The sequence below is a fragment of the Marmota flaviventris genome, chromosome 1, assembly GCF_047511675.1.
Source record: "Marmota flaviventris isolate mMarFla1 chromosome 1, mMarFla1.hap1, whole genome shotgun sequence".
NCBI classification, from domain to species: domain Eukaryota; kingdom Metazoa; phylum Chordata; class Mammalia; order Rodentia; family Sciuridae; genus Marmota; species Marmota flaviventris.
In genome coordinates this window covers 59,612,793-59,636,233 of record NC_092498.1, presented here as the reverse complement: position 1 = coordinate 59,636,233, position 23,441 = coordinate 59,612,793, and the positions used below count along the sequence as shown (strand labels likewise).

General features: G+C 35.5%; 2 protein-coding genes across 3 annotated transcripts in view; one reads left to right on the top strand and one right to left on the bottom strand.

Annotated features, from left to right (window-relative positions):
* The window catches only part of Fbxl13 (F-box and leucine rich repeat protein 13), a 205,898-nt gene that overhangs the window by 93,590 nt on the left and 88,867 nt on the right, over window positions 1–23,441 (bottom strand). The window contains exons 10-11 of the mRNA XM_027926292.2: window positions 7,618–7,670; window positions 2,937–3,037 (exon numbers count right to left, since the gene is read on the bottom strand). Of these exons, the coding sequence (XP_027782093.1) occupies window positions 2,937–3,037; window positions 7,618–7,670 (154 nt within the window). The remainder of the gene's footprint in view (window positions 1–2,936; window positions 3,038–7,617; window positions 7,671–23,441) is intronic.
* Window positions 1–23,441, top strand: part of Lrrc17 (leucine rich repeat containing 17) — a 31,192-nt gene that overhangs the window by 6,693 nt on the left and 1,058 nt on the right. Inside the window, exons 2-4 of one of the 2 annotated variants that reach the window (XM_071613403.1) lie at window positions 5,637–5,709; window positions 10,031–10,938; window positions 19,733–19,888. In XM_071613403.1, coding sequence (XP_071469504.1) covers window positions 10,167–10,938; window positions 19,733–19,888 — 928 coding nt within the window. In that variant the 5' untranslated portion in view covers window positions 5,637–5,709; window positions 10,031–10,166. The remainder of the gene's footprint in view (window positions 1–5,636; window positions 5,710–10,030; window positions 10,939–19,732; window positions 19,889–23,441) is intronic. The other variant, XM_027926479.2, reaches the window with a different exon arrangement.

The following is a 23,441-nucleotide window of genomic DNA, read 5'->3' as shown; positions in this document are numbered from 1 at the left end:
AAGGAAACAAAGGTGACTATTTAATAGTAGATTTAAAAGAATTCATGACAAAGAAACAACCAGGAAAAAGAATATCACTTCGTGTGAATAAAAGCTATAATCTATATTGAAATGTGATACTTATGAATCTTAATAAATAAAATAACATCAAAATAAATTTAGAAGGTTGACTGTAATAAGCCACTAATATATCACTATTCTACCATGTCATATCAAGAAGGTATCTGTATATATGCACACATATACACGGAATTTTGTTCTCAAAAAGAAACTATCTTAAACATTCATAGATGATTTGTTGAAATTGATTATAACTAGTCCACCAAGAAATCTCAATAAATTCTAAAAAGTAGAAATAATTCAGTCCACATTTCTTGACTACAGTGCATAATTAAAAACAGAACCTTAATCAAAGAAATGTCAACCACTTAGACCAAAAATTCTCTTCTAAATAATTTTTGGGTCAAAGAGGAAAGCAAATATAGACTAGTTTGTTTAGAAAATGAAAATAATATTTACCAAATCTTGTGGGCTTTGCCCAAAATCTTATTTATAAATAATTTTATATATTTATCTTTATTTTTATATAATTTTGTATATTTATATAGAAATAATTTTATAGCCCTGATCATTTTCTTTTAAAAGGAAAGAAATTAATTAAATAAAAAGTTTAAAAAATATCTGCATCTCATATTGAAGTTCAAAAGTGACCATTTGGAAAATATAATCAGAAAGACTACCATTCTCAATAACAATTTAAAAGACTCTTAAGAATAATTTTCATGCAAAATAAAACCTATGTAAACAAATAAAATTGTATTGAGAGACTTAAGAATTTTGAAAAAATAATAATAAACTATGTTCCTGATAGGAAAACTAAATATTATAAAAATATAAATCAGTTTCTGGTTTATATTTAATTATCTGTTTAATTTATTTCATTTGGTAAACAAAACAGCTGGCTCTCCCAAAATAAATGCATATAAATACATTTAAGTTTATTATAAAATTTTATATCTTACTTATCTTATAAAGGTTGAATAACACACAATTTACAAATAATAATAAAACACAATTCTTTTTTTTTGTCGATTCCATATGGCTAATTGATTCTCACACATACTACTGATTCTTTCACTGACTTTTACCAAACTCTTACAAATGGAGCCAACCCACCAATAGTTGCAATCAAGGAATGAACTTAGCTCCATATGGATTATAGTACATTTATTTACATTAAGGATTAGACAAAGATATCTGTCCATACTTCACTCATCCATCAATGACATGAGTAGTGGCTTTGCTGAATCAGTTAATAATTTTAAAGTACTGAAATAAGTATTTCCTCCATTTTTTGTTATTTACAATATTGTTACTACAGACCTGACACACTGTTAAATTTAATCTGCTTTTATTAATTGTTGTTTTCTGTCCCATTCTCAAATATAAGCAATGGCGAAACAATAAATCAAGAACTGATTTGTAATTTTGTCATTTTCCATGGTGTGGATTACTCCCAATTAACTAATAATTGCAAGCTATCAACAAGAAGTCACTAAACATGGAGATGGAAAGGGCTGTATGACAGTATACCACTCCAAAGGATTTTCATCAGAGACACAATGGACATCAACAACTTCAAGGCCATAATGTAATATGAGATTAAATATTAGAAAAGGATGAGTTTTAAAAATTTATTGCCTGCAAAAGAGTTTTAGGTATATAAGGAAGAACCAGATACCACTTCATAGTCAATAAATGAGGCTGGATTACTGATTAGCTATTTAGTACTTAAAGTGTAAAACTATTCTTGGCTTATGGACCAAGAATTTTACACTTTTACATACAAAAGCAGGCCTTGAGCCATATGAACATATATGTTGACCCCTGATTCAAAACATCTGCTTCATTCATTTACTAATAATATAAGTTCTAGATTCATTACACATTTGAGTAAAAAACAAAACAAGTAAATGTATATGAAATGCCTAGAAAAGGGAAGACTATGTTTAAAGTACTAGGAGAAAATTCAAAGGGAAGTTTCCGTAGATTTGACTAAATAAAACATGGTAATTCAATTAACGGGATAAATGGAAAATATGGTGGCACTTTTTCGGGGGTTTGCTTATTTGTGGAAAATGGTTACAGTCAGAAGATAAAAAAAAAAAATTACCACCCAGAATTTTCTCTAAGCTTTTCCAAATGTCTCATTGCTGTTTTTCAAAGAATCTCAAAAAGTTATATGCTCTAAAATAGTTTATTCTTTCACAATAGTTTAAGAAATGTTTCTCAAAGTCAAATTTGAATGTCTCCCAGAGGCTGTATACTCTTCCTAATTTTTCTTTCCATAATACAAATAAAGAATAATGAGTGGCATTAATTTGTAGTAAGTTTGAATACTCTGTCAACTCTTATGTTATTCTGTCTCTTCTCATCCAAAGAAATGCTGGCTGAGGAGAAGCGACATTTCATGCCCAGGGATGTCAATAGTTCACAGTCAAAAACCAACTGTCAGATTCAGGTTTGAAGAGGTAGCCAGAGCACAGGGAACCTGGGACAGTGGTGCTCAAAGTCTAGGGAGGCAGGATGTTAGGTTGTATTATAGAGAGTTCCCAATACCAGACTGGAATTGGGGGCCAACGTTCATTGTTCAGAAAGGGTGACCAAAAAGAGCTAGGTGAGGTCAAATTCAAGCTATTGGGCACCTTGCTATAAAAAGGGACAAAACCACTGGCCAGGACAGAATACCCCTGATCAAACTGCATCTGCCAAGCGAGAAGATTGCTGTCACCAGCTTGGGGACTTGAAAGCAGAAGTCCCTTAGCAAAACAGCAGTGCCACTTCAGTGAGGTGTTGGTAAAGGGAGCACTGCTTTTGGGGAATGCCAAAACAATCTGGGCCCGGGGGGAGGATAATACAAACAACACAAACATTACTTTGGCAGGAGTCTCATCGTCTTATTAGTGATACTTGTGTTAGATAGATTAAGATACAGGACCCCATGACAGCCTTCGGAAATGTGTCTCATTGCTTCATCCTGTATAAAAAACAAAGGGAAGAATCTTATGAAAACCCTAACAGGCTTGGCAATTTCTCCCTTATCTATCACTTCTCTTCCTGCCCCAGGAAAAATACATGCAAGACTTAGTGTCTTCATATTCATTGGTATCAGTTTAAATTAAATTAAATAGAAACTAATGGTTTTGCTTGAAGCTTCATTACTCCCTTCTTTTCCCTTTCTTGAGAAAGTCCCAATCCATCACAAAGACACTTCATTAAAAGGTTAAGCCTTGCAAGTTCTATTCTGTGACAAGAAATTTGAACACAAATGTCAAATGCTCTTGACTTTTCACATGCAGAAAAGTGATTAAAAACGGACCCATTTAATAATTTAATAAAATTATTCTGAAAGATGAGAATAGTAAACCCTCTCAGCTGGGCTTTATTAAAAATTAGTCCATATTTACATACATTTTTTTTTGTGTGTGTGTAGTAAAGTTTCTGTGGTTGTAATACTGAACATATTAAAATGGCTGGACTGACTTTCACCAAATTTATAGTAAGTTTGAGATAACCTGAAAGAAAATATAGACTCTGCATAAGGTGGGCATGAAATTGAGTGCCGGAGAAGGTTGGGGAGAATCTCGAAGTTTCAAGCAATCTTCCCCCAGAAGATTGAAATGGTAAGTGAATGGTGTGACTGTAAAATGAAAGAGACAGAAAAACAGAGATTTCAAGCCCTAAACTGAAATTTATAAAATTAGATGAATGGTAAACAACCATAATGTGTGGCACTATACTTGAATATACACAAAATGTTCAGTGAACCAATCAAAAATCAAAGTGTTTATGCACTTGTTGAAAGACATTGGTTAAAATGCAAACAAGAGAGCTGGGGTTGTGGCTCAGCAGTGGAGCGCTTGCCTAGCACATGCGAGTCCCTGGGTTCAATCCTCGGCATCACATAAAAATAAATAAATAAAATAAAGGTATTATGTCCAACTACAACTAAAAAATAAAATATCAAAAAAAATTTTTTTAAATGAAAACAAGATGGGACAAGAAGAGGTGAGAAAGTTTGCTTATCATCTTTAGAAGGACAGCCACTGAGAATGAAAATGTGAGGATCAGGAGGAGGACAGTGTGTGCTTATGTACCATAGAGGAATCGGACTTTCCCTTGAGTTGAGGAGGTAATCCATTTTCTGCATTTTTCTGTCTGGAGGCACTTGCACATCTAAGCAAGTTCAGACCACTCCCATTCCCATTAAAAGAGCTCAAAACTCAGACACCAAATGTTTGAACACATAAATGCAAAAATGTGTGAGTGCATACATTGCAGAATAGCTTATGAATTTGTCCACAAAGTACAATACTCAAATCCTTCTGAATGTAATGTATTTCATAAGACAAGCTTGGAAATCAAAGCTCTGTGCATGAATGTTACCCAACTCCTTAAATGTAAGCCTTTCTTCCAGTCTATGTCTCCAAGAAAAAAAAAAAACAATAGTAAAATGTAGCTGGACAAAATTATCAACCCTTTATAGACTCCAAAATTGGACACGACTTTGATGTTAATAAATTCAATGCAGAAGTCATTGTGTTCTAACTTTCCTATTAGAAAGCCAAATTCAAAGAATATGATCTTTTTTAGTCATGTGCAGAACTGAAGCTCCCAGAGGGCAAGAATTAAAAATTGATTTTTTAAAAAATCCCTCTAAAACTTAGCTGGATGTCTTTAACATAGTAGGTGTAATGTATACCCTTAGAGAAAACAAATTCATTGTACAAACAATCTCATTAAAACCACAGGCAGACATCTGGAGAATGTCTGCAAAGATTTAAAATCTCCCAACAAAGGTGCCTACGTTCACTTTGCTGGTGGAGGAAAAGTATGGAAAAAATAGAATTTTTTTTCCTCTGACATTATCTGTCTATCACATGTCTATCCCTCCATTTCTTGGGGGCACTTTTGAACATGAAAAAGCAGTATTTTTACATTAAATTATAAGCCATTGAAAAAGATACTTAGCTAACTTCATCTAGAGAGATTCTCTGTGGTCTGATAGACAGAAACTAAACAACTAATATAAATGCTTGATTTGTGTATCATGGTAAGAAGTGCAAGAGTTCTGGGGGTTTTAATATTTTTATGTACACATTTTATTTATTCAAATAATGTCTTCCTTCCTTTGAAAAAATATTTTGCTGTAAAAATGGGAGGTGAATTTCATGGAAAAAACACTGAAGGAGAATTTCAAAGAGTTCTCAGTTCTAAAAGAGGATATATATAAAACTAAGTTGAATAGAGTAAAAAGTATAAATGCTGAAGTACTGAGACCAAAAATGCAACTCAGGAGAGGGACAAATTTATCCTGTCAAAAACTGAATGGCATTGCATGGGGTGGGAGGTTGGGAGAAAATTAGGAGTGACTGTTAATGTGTGTGGGTTCTTTCAGGGGTGAGGAAAATGCCCTGAAATTGGTTATAGTAACTATTCCACAATTCTGAATATACCAAAAACTATTAAATTGTACATTTGGGGTAAATTTAATACTGATATCAATATAAATTTATTAATATCTCCATAATGTGGTTTTTTTGTTTTTGTTTTTGTTTTTTTTTTTGGTGCTGGAGATTGAACCCAAGATCTTGTGCATGTGAGACAAGCACTCTACCAACTGAGCTATATCCCCAGCCCTCCATGATGGTTTGTTGTTGTTGTTGTTGTTTTTCTAAGTAAAGGGAAAGACCCAACAGAGAGTACTTTAAAAGATGAGCAAGTTAGGTTGGGGTTAGGATGGGGGTAGTAGAGTACTCTTTCAGGCAGATAGAAAATGAATTCAAGGATTAAATGAAATAGTATGACATGTTCAGGGAACTTCAGATGATTCAGGATTGAAATTTGAGTAGAAATCTGAAAGGAAGAACTGTAAAGAGGAGGCTGGGGTAGCAGGAAAAGGCCACGTCATGAAGTCTTTTCACCTGTGCCAAGGGACTTGGCTCTCATCCTGAGTTGTGCACAATGAGGAGACTCAGGCTCTTCATTCTCTGCCCTCCTGTCTCCTCAAAGACTTGCTCCATTGGTTGCTTCAGGAGAATTTCCACCAGCTTCTATAAACCTGTTTCCATTCTCCTGCCCCTATTTTCCTTCTATTACCACCTTAATCACTTTTCTAGAAAGAACAGTTTATGATAAATGCCTTACTTTCTCACCTCCTGTCCACTTTGCTATAATTATATTTCTGTTCCAATATTCCCCTGAAGTTGCTTCAGCAAAAATCACCAGTCACTTTCTAACTCTCAAATCCAGGAGATGACACTGAGTCCTTTCCTTATCTGCTCATTTTGGCCTCTTTTTTCTGATACTCCTCACTCTTGTTCACTTTATGATACACCTCCATTTTCAACCTTCTTCTCTTATTATTCCTTCTTATTATATTCTGCCTGCACTAAAAGTCACGGTTCCCCATGGCTCAATTCTAAGTCCTCTTCTCTTCTCATACCTTCTCTTTAGGTTGATCTTACTCTTATAATGTTACTTAAGATTTATACATAAATGTACACCAGAGATGGAATCTCAAGTTTTGGCTAATGTTGATCATTACCTACTAGGCATCTGCATACAGTAGCATTTATTAAACATCACTGGATATTTATTAGAAATCAAAGTCAGCGCTGTGTGCTTATGACTATCACTAAGAATAAGGCACTTCCCCTGCCCCTTGGAGTAGGCATAAACACTAGGTTAGAACTACTTATTTCAGGAACCCAGAGGATCAGCAGTGAACCCTGCCCTGGGAGCCAGTAATATCTTGGTAGAGGAGGTGATGTGTAAAATTAACTTTAAACCCTGTCAAAGAGAAAAGTGCCACTTGAAGACAAAGGCAAAGGGCATTCCAAGCAAAGAACATAGGGTTAGCAAATGAGAAACTGCAAAGAGCAACTTGGAGCATTTAGCAAGGAAAGCTCAAACAGAGGCTTGGGATCACACAGACTCTTAATGTGTACATGGGACTGGAGCAAGATAGGTTGAAAACAGAGGCAGAGCAAGAACACATAGGGTCTCCAAGGTATTATAATGTTAAAGAACTCTGACTTATCCAACAGTGTAGATAACAGGAGGGTGCAGTTGATGGAAGATGTAAGTGAAGTGGTCAGATCTGCCTTTTAGAAGAGAATTGTGTGCTCATAACATGGAAGACAAATTGGGAGTAGAGGAAAAGACTGGGGACAGGAATATACATGTTCTTTTCTATATTCGGCACTACTGTTGATATGACTGTTGATAGTCATGAAAACTGCTATGATGAGTGTATCATCTCTCCTGGGGCCCAGTTTTTTTTTTCTGCTTCATACACATATGCATGAAACACAGCTTATTTTTATGTAATCATTAAAGAGTTTCCACTTGCCAGACGCTCCAACATTGGGCATCCATCTACAAGATTAATAATAGCCTTGTACAGATGAAGTAAAATTTCTTGCCAAAGTTTAATAGAGTTTGCTTTTTTCCACTTTCAATCCCCAATGCACATACAGCCATGCACTCTGCATATTGGCTCTCCAATTCAACAAGCACAATATAAACAACAGTGAATAAGCTGCTCATACTCACGGTGAGTGTTGAACAGTCAGAGACATTCAACTCTTGCAAGTTTCTACAGTGGCCTAAAATCAAACAAGTTACACATTACTAAACAACATATTACAGATGTTTAAGCTTTTAAATGTTTAAATAAAAATTTAACATTTTAAATAGAACTTTGGAAGTTTTTCCATCCTACATTCAATGTGATGCATTCATTAGAAAACAAACAGAAACCTTGGAAATCATGTGTTCTAAGTATATGAGTGTCTTTTCCCAGAAAAACGATTTCTTTTGGCTTCAAATACAAAATATATACACATGTTTATTACTGTTTGAGGCTTACCAAAGGAAGGGAAGAAGAGAAAAATATAACTTAGGGAAAAACACTAAATACTTAAAAAGCTTTTAGTTTAGAACACTTGAAGAAAACATACTTGCTTTTTGTGCATGGGTTTTTATTCATTTTTTTTCTTTTAACATTATGAAAAATTTCAAACACAATAATTGAAATAGTTGCATAATGAGGACTTATAACTATCTAGATTATAATTTATATCTTACTGCGTTTTCTTTATTACATACACCCATCCATCTCTCAATCCACTCCTCATTCCATCTTATTCTTGTACACATTTAAAGGAAATTGCAGACATCAGCATGCATAATATTATTTAACATGCATAATAACAAACAAAAAATTTGCTGTGTTTGTTTAGTTTAGGTTTACATACAATTCACAATGAATTGCAGACAGAGAAGTGGAAGGTTGGAAAGACTAAATGCCTGATTAGATTAACTCTAGGTCCAGAGGCCACTGCACAGTTTATGCTTTCTTAGAGAACATAAGATGTGAGTATTCAATTAATCCCACTATTATGGATGATTACAATGCACCAATAAAAAAAATAAAACCAATCATATGTGCTGGGGGTATAGCTCAGAGGTAGAGTGATCCCCAGCATTAGGGAGAAAAAGAAGTAAATATAAACAAAACAAAAAGACACACACACAAATAGCTAGACAGCGAAGTGTTTCACAATCTGTGTCTTGAAAGCAGCTAGGGAGGATACACAGACCAGTGAATGGGGAGAATGCTTAAGAAGAGGATGAAAGGCATTCAAGGTGGAGGAGACCCCATGAAGCAGGAAAACTCCAGGCAAGGGGTGATACTAACATCAAAATGCTACAATGAATAGAAAGCACATCCGTCACTCATAACCACATAGTCCCATGCTACTAACAATGGACGTGTTATTAGTTATAAATCCATTTGAACATTTCTTCCTTTACCAAGAGTGGACTTTATCCTAAGTGATAAATGCCAATCAGAAATATTTTTAGAACTGTTTTTTTAATATTTATTTTTTAGTTGTAGTTGGACACAATACCTTTAATTTTACTTATTTGTTTTTATGTGGTACTGAGGATCAAATCACCTAGGGTCTCACCCATGCTAGGCAAGCGCTCTACCGCTGAGCCATAACCTCAGCCCCACAGAATTGTGAAATAAAAACAATGCTTAAAAATGTTCAGATCATGGAAGTCCACCCAGTAAAACTTAAGAAAAAACGAGATTCCCCAAACAACATGGTAGTTTATGAGATAAATATTCTTACAGAATAGTTATATGAAAGTAATTCATACTTTCAACATATATATATTGAAGAAATACAGTAATGAGCAGAATAGACAAACAGCCTTACTGTTAGGAAGTTTATTTACTAGTTAAGGGAGGCAATAAACAAAAGAAATCAAATATTTACAGTGACAGATGCTGATGGAGAAAAATAAAACAAGAAAGTTGATTTGAAGGAAGGAGGGGTGGTGCAAGTCTAAATAGGGCTGAAAGAGAAGGCTTCAGTTAGCAGGTGGCATTTGAACCCAGGAGATCACAAGGACAATGCCATTTACTCTGAGCATTTCTGAAGCCATACTCAATATGACTGGGGATTGAAGACAGTAAAGGAAAGAAGCACAGCCATTAGAATCTTACTCTTTTTTGCAAATTTCAAGGATATAAGGAGAATTCCTTTAATTTCCTACAAGTTTCACTTTTCATCATTCCAAGTCCTGACATTTGTGCAGGACATTCCCTGGGCTGGGTATTCTAAAGTACCTTACAATGCATGAGCCCCTTTCATTCTCCCCACCACATTAGGAGGGATCTTTGGTCCCATTTTACAGATGATGAAGATAAGGTTAAATAACTAGCTGAGCATCACATAATCAAGCAGGTAGAAGAGCCTTAATTTAAACTGAGGGCCCAAACATTTGAACACTAAACAAGGTAAGGAAGAGAATGTCGAGCCTTCTATACCACTGATTTGAAAACACCTTTCTAAACCAGGAAGGTGTTTGCTTAAAAAAGACTGCTATTTCAGTCACACACAATATTTGCAATGATTTTTAACTTTTAATGTGTTTTTCTATTCCAATCTAGGAACTCTGAATCTCCCAGCTGTGTCTCATTGTTCCTGAACTGCATTTAGTTAAGATTACCCAAACTTGGATTTCAAAGGAATACTTTCTTTGTTCCATCTGTCACACCAAAGAATTGGGGCCAGCTGGATGTCAGGATGCGCGTGGTTACTATTGTAATATTGCTTTGCTTTTGCAAAGCTGCTGAGCTGCGCAAGGGAAGCCCTGGCAGTGTAAGAAGTCGAACAAATCATGGCCGGGCAGGTGGGAGCCGGAGAAGCTCCAACCCAGTAAAGCGCTACGCACCAGGTCTCCCCTGTGATGTGTACACATATCTCCATGAGAAATATTTAGACTGTCAAGAAAGAAAATTAGTTTATGTGCTACCTACCTGGCCTCAAGATTTGCTGCACATGCTTTTAGCAAGAAACAAGATCCGCATATTGAAAAACAACATGTTTTCCAAATTTAAAAACCTGAAAAGCCTGGACCTGCAACAGAATGAGATCTCCAAAATTGAGAGTGAAGCCTTCTTTGGCTTAAACAAACTTACCACCCTTTTACTACAGCACAACAAGATCAAAGTCTTGAAAGAGGAGGTGTTCATATATATGCCTCTCCTGAGCTACCTGCGACTCTATGACAACCCCTGGCACTGTACTTGTGAGTTAGAAACCCTCATTTCAATGTTGCAGATTCCAAAGAACCGAAATTTGGGAAACTATGCCAAGTGCGCAAGCCCACATGAACTAAAAAATAAAAAATTGCTGCAGCTAAAATCTGAACAGTTGTGTAATGAAGAAGAAAAGGAGCAATTGGACCCAAAACCCCAAGTATCAGGGAGACCCCCAGTCATCAGGCCTGAGGCAGACTCAACTCTGTGCTACAATTATGTGTTTCCCATACAAACGCTGGACTGCAAAAGGAAAGGTATGTTTCTTCCTTTTTCATTTTCATGGCCTGTTAGAAATGTTCTTTGAGTCTTATAATCCTCCTTACACCCCATCATACCTTCAAATTTTTGTCACTTCCACCAGAATTTTTTTTCCCAATGACAACAGAATCAACAGACCCCAGATTTTCTGGGGTCAAACAAGGTGGTTGGCAATTAGGGGACAGTAGAAGAGGCATGAAGTATCCCCTACTTGTTCCTGAACTGCATTTAGTTAAGATCACCCAAACTTGGATTTCAGAGGAATACTTTCTTTGTTCCATCTGTCACACCAAAGAATTGCAGCAATTTGGATCCTACTTATTTGCTCATCATAAGTTGTGGCTATAAGGAATTCCTCTTATCTTACATCGAATTTAACTTATGTAGGTAAAACCAATGGGTATGAAAACAGGTGCAAATGCCATCTATGTCTATGTGACTTGACTTACATAAATTAAATGTGTACATCTGTGAAGGAACAAAGTGTACATGGTGTACATCTGTGGAGGAACAACCTCAATAAAAAAAAACATCTGCAGAACAAGACAGAGGACAGAATTCTGAGAGGACAGCACTCTGAGACAGAAGCCAAGCACTATAGTGATAGTGCTTCTGTATTTCATGCCTAGTCCCAAGGTTTTAATAAATACTTGCTAGTGTCCTACATCTTTAGGGTCCCCATATTATCCAGAAAAGGACCAAAAAGAATATTTAAAGAACTAAATCTAAAGTATTTTAAAGTATTTAATCTAAGACTATGAGACTAAGGAAATCTTTCTGGAATATTACTTACTCTCTGCAAATCACTACCAGGTTTTCCATCCCACACAATCTTGTGCTAGTGCTGTGCAGGATTTGCACTTATAGGATAAAGTCCTGAACTAAGAAACAGATGGGAGATTTTACTAATGTTCTTGACAGGTTAGTGAAGATGGATATTATCAAAGTGTGGAGCAGGAACTGCTAATCTACTACATAATAACGAACCATTATAACAATGTTTATATGTGTCATTTCTGGCATGGCCTAATAATTTATGAGTAAAAACAATTACTATTTAAAGTCATATATCACTGGATTAGAGTCATAAAGAGCATTATATCATTTCTTCCATCTATTTTAGGAGGCTTTGCTTTGTTTTGTTTATTTGAGGGCAAGAGAAAGGGAAAGTTAAAAGAGCATAAGGGGCCCCTCTCAAGAGAAAACAAGTCAGGAATTTGTTAATGGTGACAAATCAGACAACCTGAGCCAGGAGTACATTTGTTTACTTTTAAGCAAAGTTGTGCTTAAGCTTTACCACTCTCTCCCTGGCTCTGAAGGTGACACCTGGATAAGCACATCACAACCATGTGGCATGGAAAGGTTTGTCTACAAGATGGCCTGTGATTTGTATGTAATTTGATGCCAGAGAGGAGTAGTTACAGCCTCATAACCTGGAACATGCTATGCTGAGTTCCTCTGAATTTGAGATAAGGTGCTAACTTAAAACCTACTAGGCTGGCGAGGATGTGGGGGAAAAGGCACACTCATACATTGCTGGTGGGACTGCAAATTGGTTCAGCCAATATGGAAAGCAGTATGGAGAGTCCTTGGAAAACTTGCAATGGAACCACCATTTGACCCAGCTATCTCACTTCTCGGTCTATACCCAAAGGACTTAAAAACAGCATAATACGGGAACACAGCCACATCAATGTTTATAACAGCACAATTCACAATAGCTAAACTGTGGAACCAACCTAAATGCCCTTCATTAGAGGAATGGATTAAAAAAAAATGTGGCATATATACACAATGTAATATTACTCAGCAATAAAATCATGGCATTTGCAGATAAATGGATGGAGTTAGAGAAGATAATTCTAAGTGAAGTTAGCCAATCCCAAAAAGACAAATGCGGAATGTTTTCTCTGATATAAGGTGACTGACTCTTAGTGGGGTAGGGAGGGGGAGCATGGGAGGAACAGACGAACTCTAGATAGGGCAGACAGTTTGGAAGGGAAGAGAGGGGGTTAGCAATGATGGTGGAATATGATGGACATCATTATCCAAAGTACATGTATGAAGACATTAAATGGTGTGAACATACTTTATATACAAACAGAGATATGAAAAATGTGCTCTATATGTGTAATAATAATTTTAATGCATTCCACGGTCATGTATTTAAAAAATAAAATCAATTTATAAAAAAACAAAAAAGCTACTATGCTCCAACAACCCTAATTTTCAGGATGGTAGTAGTGTGCCCAAACATAGGTGAGTAAAACGAGGTTCATGGAAGTCCAGTCAGTTGGTCAAGGCCTCAAAAGTAAGCAGCAAAGCTATATTTGAACCTTGGTCCGATCCCCAATGAGCATCCTACTTCACAATGCTGTCTTCCAGAATAATCTGACCATGTTCAAAACAAGTATTGCCTCAACAAGAAGCAATAGAAAATTCCAAAAGACTTGGTAGATGTAATTTTTCTGTAGCAATATTGGGTAGAATTTTCCCTGTTATGGTTATGGAGAGTAATTAGAGCTTCATGCTAAAGAATGTATGTTTACTAGAATTTCCTTTGTGATGCTTAGAATTATACATTTTGAACAAATACAAAGCAAACTATCCTAAAGTTGTCCTAGAATACTTTATATGAGGTTCTACAGTTCAGGTTAAGTTAATTTGTCCTTGCTGCACCAGGTATCAAAGAGAAAAGTAGGATTAAGGTCATTAATTTTCTGAGAAAAATACTATCTATACAAAATTTAAGACTTCTTACAGCTCTCTGAAGAGATAACATATTTTTCTTTTTTAACTATCTTTTTATTCTTGGGCCATTCCCCTCAGTTAGCCTATTTCTGCTTTTGTTTTGAGTTTCATTTTTTTTCCATAATTTTTTCTTTTTCTTTTGAAAAAATACATTATTTTATGATGTTCTTTTATCAACTTATTGTTGTTTACATACAATCTCCCAGACATGTGCCATAAATTCATCCCCCTGCTTCAAAAATATACATTTTATTTAGTGGGATACAATATGAAGTTTTATGACATACAAATTTAAACAATCCAATAGTAGATCATACATTAATGGACAACACAAGCTCCCCTAAATGTTAGTGACTATGTATATAATTCATAGCCTATACTTTCCTTTCCAAAATACACTTTGAATTTTAATTGACAGTAATTATATGTACTTATGGGATTCAGTGTAATTTTTTAAAAAATATTTTTTTAGTTATAGACAGGTACAATATCTTTAATTTGTTTATTCATTTTTATGTGGTGCTGAGGATCAAACCCAGTGCCTCACATGTGTGAGGCAAGTGCTCTGCCACTGAGCCACAACCCCAGCCCCACAGTGTGATATTTTAATACATGCATATGATATAAATGATCAGATCAGGGTAACTGGCACATCCATCACCTCAGATGTTTACCATTTGTGTTGGAAACATTCAAAATCCCCTCTAAGAGCTATTTCAAAATATACAAATAATGTTGCTAACCACAGCTATTCTACTGTGCTACAGAACATTAGAAGTTATTCCTTCTTCTATCTGCACCCTGTACCTTTTAACCATTCTCTCTCCATCCTCCTCCCACACCCTTCCCAGGCAGAGTATATACTCTAAGATTATAAAATGGAGGATAATTTTGCCTTTTTAGCACTATAGATGGTTCACCATTGTTTATATAAATCTACTGATTCACTTGATCATTTATTCTTCATTTATTTATTATTTATTTATTTATTTATAGTTGTAGTTGGGCACAATATCTTTATTTTATTTATTTATTTTTATGTGGTGCTGAGGATCGAACCCAGTGCCTCATACATGCTAGGCAAGTGCTCTACCTCTGAGCCACAACCCCAGCCCCTATTTTTTATTGTTTTTTACTATAGTGTCAATTCCTATGTAAAGGCAGAGGGCTTATTATGAAGTCAAACAACAACAAGTGCTGGCGAGGATGTGGGGAAAAGGGTACACTTGTACATTGCTGGTGGGACTGCAAATTGGTGCAGCCAATTTGGAAAGCAGTATGGAGATTTCTTGGAAAGCTGGGAATGGAACCACCATTTGACCCAGCTATTCCCCTTCTCGGTCTATTCCCTAAAGACCTAAAAAGAGCATGCTACAGGGACACTGCTACATCGATGTTCATAGCAGCACAATTCACAATAGCAAGACTGTGGAACCAACCTAGATGCCCTTCAATAGACGAATGGATAAAAAAAATGTGGCATTTATACACAATGGAGTATTACTCTGCATTAAAAAATGACAAAATCATAGAATTTGCAGGGAAATGGATGGCATTAGAGCAGATTATGCTAAGTGAAGCTAGCCAATCCCTAAAAAACAAAGGCCAAATGTCTTCTTTGATATAAGGAGAGTAACTAAGAACAGAGTAGGGACGAAGAGCATGAGAAGAAGATTAACATTAAACTGGGATGAGAGGTGGGAGGGAAAGGGAGAGAGAAGGGAAATTGCATGGAAATGGAAGGAAACCCTCAGGGTTATACAAAATTACATACAAGAGGAAGTGAGGGGAAAGGGAAAAATAATACAAGGGGGAGAAATGAATGACAGTAGAGGGGGTAGAGAGAGAAGAGGGGAGGGGAGGGGAGGGGAGGGGGGATAGTAGAGGATAGGAAAGGCAGCAGAACACAACAGACACTAGTATGGCAATATGTAAATCAATGATGTGTAACTGATGTGATTCTGCAATCTGTATATGGGGTAAAAATGGGAGTTCATAACCCACTTGAATCAAAGTGTGAAATATGATATATCAAGAACTATGTAATGTTTTGAACAGCCAACAATAAAAATTAAAAAAAAAAAGGCAGAGGGCTTGTCTATTATACTCCCTTTAGTAGTGCCTGGCCAGGGCCATGTACTTTAGATTGGTGAAAATAATTCAGAGGTTTTTCTTTGCTCAGAAAAGAAAAGGAATTTAAGAAACCTTTAAAAATAAAAATACATATGTTAGAAATCATAGCTAGAATATAAGCATGACAACCTGAATTTAATCTGATCTAATTTTTCTTATTCCATTCTATAAATGAGTAACAAATGTTAAATATGAAAAATAAATGCTTAGCAATGTGCATCTCTAGCTCCCTGCGAGAAAGTAGTAATGCTTTTGATAATTATGCTTCACATTTTAGACACTGTATAGAATCTAAGGAGGCCTAAAACATGCCATCAAGAGAGGAACTAGCAGTAATATTAATGAATAACAGCTAGTACCTATATGCTCCATGCAGTGAGACAGAGGTTTTTTTTGTTTTTGTTTTTTAAAATTTTTATTTATATATGATAGCAGAATGCATTACAATTCTTATTACATATATCAAGCACAATTTTTCATATCTCTGGTTGTATATATAGTATATTCACACCAATTTGTGTCTTCATACCTGTACTTTAGATAATAATGATCATCACATTCCACCATCATTAATTACCCCATCCCCCCTCTCGTCCCTTCCAAACTGTCTGCCCTATCTAGAGTTCGTCTTTTCCTCCCATGCTCCTGCTGCCTATCCCACTATGAATCAGCCTCCTTATATCAAAGGAGACAGAGGTTTATACGCACTGTCATTTACTCCTCACAACCCTAAAAGAAGTATTATTACTTTGATTTTATAAGTGATATATATCTCTAAACCTTCTCTGAAGTATAGAGAAGCTAACTTGCCCTTCAAAGATCACACAAGTTGTCAGTAACACAGTTTTCAAGTCATTAGCCACCAAGTAATGCCATCTCTCCCTTCAAGATTCTGGCTGTTATATATTATATGAAGAATTATTAATGTTTCCTGTACAATTCCTCCCAGTATTGAAGCCTCCTTTTAAGCTCTTTAGAAAAATACACATAATTGCATAGAGAGAATCTGCAATACAGATCCCTCTAGTGGGAGTTGAGCCTTTCCTAACTGACTTAACAATGAGTCAGATGGTATGCGTAGGGTCCCTAATGCCAATTCAACCACATAGACCTCAAAGATCACTATTTTTGCCTTAAAAATCTGACAGCAAGAAATAAAATAATAGTTTCTTTACTGAGAGACAGGCACTTTGCCAACAAAACTTAAGTCTTTCAAAGGGAATAAAATGTGGGATTAGTTGAAAGGTACATTTATGCCATATTGAGGTAAATGCATTTGCTAAGAACACAGGAAAACAGAGTTCTTAAACTGCTTTTAACTTCACGTTTACCAGGATAATTTACCATTTTCACTTCAAAGGTCAGGCTAGGGCAAACTGTGTAGGTAAATTGTCTCCAGCTGCTCTGATGATAAATACACAATTTTTTCCCTAAATCAAACTGTTGAGGATTTTTAAGTTTGCAATAAACAGGGTCATTCATCTCCTTAACTCCTACAACCAAGCTTTCAAATTAATTCTGAGGTTGCTGACAACCAAGATAACTACTAAATGGGGGAAATTAGAGGGAGAAACTTTCCCAATTCCCTCCTCAAAGTCAGTAAGGTTTGGTTGGAGGAGAAGCAAGATCTGTAAAGAATAATAATCAAGCAAATATGGCATTGTCAGGGCATTTATGAAGACTTTGGGTAGCAATAAACATGAAATCTGGATACCATGTGATGCCTGATCTAGAAATGGGGATATTGAAGAAATTTGACTTCTGGCCTGAGGAAATATTTATTTATACATTCTTTATGGAAGACAAACATACTTAGCCTCAAGATTTACAATTCTTATTCAAGTTCTATAGTAAAGAACTATTTTTACTCATCAATACAAGAAGTAAGATTTTCCCTCTTCTCAAAGAAATACTAGTAAAAGCATTGGTTTACATTTCCTGGTACTACTTGTGGATCCTATTTTTATCCAGGATTTCTGCTGACAACCCCAAAGTTGGTTTTGTAATTCATATTCCTTTGCCAGCATCCACAGATCTGCCACTTTGCTCAAGTTGGGTTCCAGAGTGTTTGCGTAAACATTTTTTGCTATCCATTTATTTGTGGCTAACCCACTTTAGCTTGTCCCTCAGAGGTTGTTGTGTCACCCTCTTGTCCAGCCTAGTAGCTGTGGATTTGGCAAGCAAGTTCTGATAAACAGGCTGATTTCTAGAATCTAGAAGGTGCTGACTCTGGTGACCAAGATGCCCTACAACCCTCAATGGCTTATAGGGCTTCACTCATCCTGGCTTTCATTCATTTTGAGATGGGAAGCCATTGGATGGATTCTGCCATCTGGTCTGTCAGGATCACATAGGCTTAGGACATTATTGGAATAATCCAGATAAGAAGTGATGACTTGGATCAATGTGGTAACAATGGAGGAAGTAAGAAGAAGTGGGATTCTGGGTATTTTGAAATAAAATTCTGCTCTGCTTTTTCAAGATTTCTATTACAAGATACTATAGCCATTCTCAATAATTATCCCAAATTCTAAGTGTCAAAAAAATTATTTCTTCTGTCTTTCCTTGACTTCAATTGTCTGTGGTTTTCAAATAATACTAAGATTTGTTAGAAATATTTGAGGGCTATTGGTCACCTTTAATTTCTTGCCATAGGGGCCTCCCTAACATGGCAGTTCGTTTCATCAAAGCCAATTAAAGAGGGCTCTGCTAGCAAGATGGAAGTCACATTCTCTTGTAACCCAAGTACAGAAGCAATATCCCACTACGTTGGCTACATTCTCTTGGTTAGAAGCAAGTCACTAGGTTCATCCATACTCAAAGGAGAGGTTTATATGCAGGGGCATGAATATCTGTAGTAGGGATTATTTGCTGCCATCATAGAAGTTACCTGCCACACACCACTTATCTATTTACTCTGGCACTGTCCCAACTCTCCCTCATGCAGATTCCATGGAGGAAGGGAGGGAAGGGGAGCAAAAAACAAGGGGGAAAAAATCAGTAAAATGTATACTATGTCTGACGTTGATAACTACCACTGAGGAAAGGAAAGCAGGAAATGGTATTATTCATGGACAATCCAATAGATGTTTTAAATAACTTTTATTAGAGGACACTTATAATTATTCCATTTTACTACTGGGTATTATTAACCTTATGTGCCTACTTTATAAATTAATCTTTATCACAGGTCTAGATGTATAGGTAAAAATCAGTATACCTGGAGTTTCATACTATCTATGGTTTTAGACATCCACTGGGGGTCTTGGGATGTATCTCCTGAGGATAATGGGAGACTACTGATTACTGCTGCTTAAGATCATGGAGGTCATGAGCTTTTCATTTGTTTTTTAGAGTGAAGCAAATTGAGCTTAGTTGTGAGCAGAGGGAATCTAAAAAGAAGGATAAAATGAAGATACAAATAAAAAAGCAATATTATTAGAAAATTCAGAAGTAGAAAGAGAGTGGGAGGAGACAGGCTTACAGCAGTTTGGTCTGCAGTTGTTTGACTTACAGATTTTATTTGATTCTTTTTTTCAAAAACTTCCCCGGCAACTACTGGTAGCTGGAACTAAGTCCTACCTTCCTCTTTGGCTACCTATATGGCACTGCCTTCTGTTTCTCCTCTTGGTTTTCTACCATTGCATCTAGGGAGTTTCTTTGAACAGCTCAGCAAGGATTGACAGCCCTTCCTCTAAGTTTGATGCACTTGATTCACTGGGCTTTGACAGAATTTAGCAGACACTAAGACTTGCTCATACCAGTTTTCTTTGGCTCTAGATATCCTTACACTTTATCTTTAAGAGTTAATTCTTCAATCACATGAGTTTAGCAGTGAAGAGAGACCTAGAGCAAGGAGCGCTCCAATACTAAATAAAATAACCTAAATACTATTAATTTTTCCAGAGTTGAAGAAAATTCCAACCAACATCCCTCCAGATATTGTTAAACTTGACTTATCATACAATAAAATCAACCAACTTCGACCCAAGGAATTTGAAGATGTTCATGAGCTTAAGAAATTGAACCTCAGCAGTAACACCATTGAATTCATAGACCCTGGTAAGTTTCATTGAATATCAGCCCCTTAAATGGGGCTCTTCTGTGATTTCTCTTTTATAGCAACATTTACAGTAAATACAGTTTAAAAAAAAAAACTAAACTAAGCTAAATAATTAAAAAGTATGAATTTTAATCAAGTGTAGCACTTAAATTAGGACTTGTTTGGCACTGAAAGAAATAGCTGCCAAAAGTTGCTTTGTAAAGTATGTGTTACAGTCACCGACTGTGATATGTATTCATTTAGCCCAAATAAATTATTTTGTAGAATATATTTTTTTAAAATGGAAAGATATGGCAAGTGATCATTGATACAGTGAACATGTAACAATTTTTAAACAGAAATTCAGATGTGGCATTTTATTTGCCAATTTGCTTAGAGTAAATTTGAAACTAATTGCTAAATACAACCCTCACAAATTAAGATAAAATATGCTCAAACTAGAGCAAGACATGTTATTTCTCATCCTAAATAAAGATCAGTTCTCTTTCCAACTTCACATCTCTTCTCTATTTGCTAAGAAAAGCCTCTGGCAAAAAAAAAAAAATGAACTTAAAACATACAAGATGCAGAAGGAACTGAGAATTACTGAAACAATGGTAAGATGTGCTACATACAGAATACATGTGCCTTTTATGAAGCTACTTAAATTTGAAAAGTCCTAACTATAACAAAATTACTAATATTATTAATAATCAAATATAATGTTATAAACATTTTGAATGCAATTATTTCTCTGACTTTTCTTAATGGTAATCTAGTACTATTAATAAACCTTAGAATTTTAACATGATAGAAGTGAAAATTAAGGACGAATATTCTGGAGCCACAAAGGCATATTTTAGAATTAACATCTTTTAAAAATATTACAAAATTGTAATTTTTAAAATTTCTTAAAGGGACAGCAACGTGCTATACTCACACCTTCGCCTATATAAATACGGCAAATTTGAAAGTATCTTTGAATGGCAAGACCAAACGCAATTTTCACTTCACATTAAATAAGAACACCATAGAAACACTCTTCTCCCACATGAAGCGCTAATTTTCCTAGTGTGCAGGTCAATAACCAGTAGCTAATCTCTACAAAGCCAGGAGGCAGAGAGTGAAGGATCTGGAGGTGGAGATGCTTTCTTTGCCCCAGGAGAACCAAAGACCAACAGGACAAGTATGCCATATCCAAGGTCCCTGGGCAAGTGTCCAATTTCTTTCTGATGCTGTCACCTACAGCAATAGCTTACCAACTATCAAAAATGTGGGTGCAAGGACTGAGGATGTGGCTCAGAGGCAGAGGGCTGGGCCAGCATGAACAAGGCCCTGAGTTTGACCTCCCAACTGGAAAAAGAATGAAGAGGTGGGGAAAAAACAGAAAAGAAAGAAAAAAGAAAAACAGTATGGATGCAAAGAAGTTTTAGATCTTTCTCAAAAAATAAATAAAATGTTAGTTATTATATGGCCCAAGTTAAACATATTAAAAGCAGTGAATAATAATGCAATAATGTTATAATTACAGGAAAACTACAGTATATAAAGAACACTGGCGAAAAAATGAAAGGAGACAATACAGAGACAGATGATAGCTAAAAAATGGATTTATTTTACTTCCAATCATATTTTTTCTTCATCATTTATAGAATTCACGAAATTGCAAGGATTTCTTTCCCATCCTTAGGATCCTTTTAATGTTGTTCACCCTATGAATTTTCCTTGCTGACATTTGACTTGATCCCTATTTATCAGCAGTGATACCCAGTTTTTAATAAATTCATTCAGTTCAATCCAAGGAAAGTATTTCCTACACTAATAAATATGTATTGTGCACCTACTAAATGCCAGCCACTTTTTGTGGGAGTATGTCCTTTGGAACAAAAAAAGTATCTCAGCACTTAAATAAGGCAAAATAACCTAAAGGAGTTTTCAGATAAAAGACCTACTATGTTCCAGGATCTTTGAGATGAAACACTGCCAAAGTAGACTTACTTTAATGATTTTGCCTGGCAAGTATGCAAATGCAGTGAGAATTTCATGAATAATAATCTTATGAAATGCCAGGAGTTACTGTGGAAAAGGGAAAGAAGTCACCCTACGAGTCGTTTTACCTCCTTTAAGAAACAGATGAAAACTAGCTTTCCCAAGTGCCTAGATTCATATGGTTTAAGTGACAACTATAGTACTTCCAAAATAAAATTTAAGAATATTTACACATGCTTTTGGGTGGAATCAGTTTAAGAAAAGACAATTTGTGAAATCATTGACATACAGAATTTTAACAAATAGAAAAAAAATGCAATGTCTTCAGCACTATAATCACAAGGACTGAACTTTTGTCTCCCCCACTCCCACCTAGACCCCCAAGCCATTGCTTTATATCAAAATATAAAATATATTTTTAGGGGGAATTTCGGTTTTGTCTGAGAACAGATGATATGAAAATAGTTAATGGTATTGGTATGACAGCATATTTTCCAAATTCAAAAATGAGAATACTATGCTCTAACAAGGGCATTTTAAAACAGTAATGAGAAAATGGCTGAAATAGAAACAATACATCTGAAATCAGGATTAACCTATAAATTCTGAAATTATCTGTTTAGTTCATATCAACTAAAATAGAATTAAGATAGAATATTCTTTGCTCTTGGAGGAAAAAAAAACTTTGTTGTTTTATTTTGTTATGTGTTTGATATTTGTTCTAATTATTCACCCTCTAGCAAAATTAAATACATATGGATCCAAGGCAGACAGCTTCCATAGCTTGCCAAATACAACCAGATGTTCTCATAACATTAGCAGATTGTTTGGGGACTCTACAGAATTAGAATCTTTCCCCTCAAAACTGGGGAAAGATTGTTTTCCAGGCATTTTTAGAATTTACTGATATCCCAGGAAGCTATCAAATCATCAACAGTCACACTTCTCATTTTTTCTGTACTCAAATCTTACATTTGAAATATTTTTTCCCACCCCCCTTTCCCTCCCTCCCTCCCTCTCTCTCTTTCCCTCCCTCTTTTGGTGTCATATTTCTAGTAAGCATAAAATAATGCATATCAGAAAATACTGTTTTAAAAGCTAACCTAAAGCTGACTTTTCAAATCAAACGCTGTATACTAGTCAATCTAATCAAGGGGAAAGCTTTGTTTGAATAAAAATATGTTTTAGAAAGTATGCATTTAAATAGGCATAGTGGGAAAATAGAATTTTTAAAAAAATCTCCTCCCAACCCAGACATCCTCTCCACAAAGGTAGTAAAGAAAAAAAGAAAAACACTTTCATTATTGAATAAACTTTATACCAGAATGAGATGTACAGCATAGGCAATCACTAACAGAATGCAAAGACAGAGAGAATCTTGTCTTTTATATGCTACCCATTACATACATGTTTTAAGGATAAACAAGTTCTCAAGTAATAGAACTTGATATTACATTTTATTACATATAGCTCATTCTAACTTTATCTGGTAAGTGGACCATCTATCTGGGTTAGCTCTTCGACTTTATCCAGGTAGTCTTGCAACTGGAAGCAAAATGCCACCAAAATTAGGCTCCTGGCCTT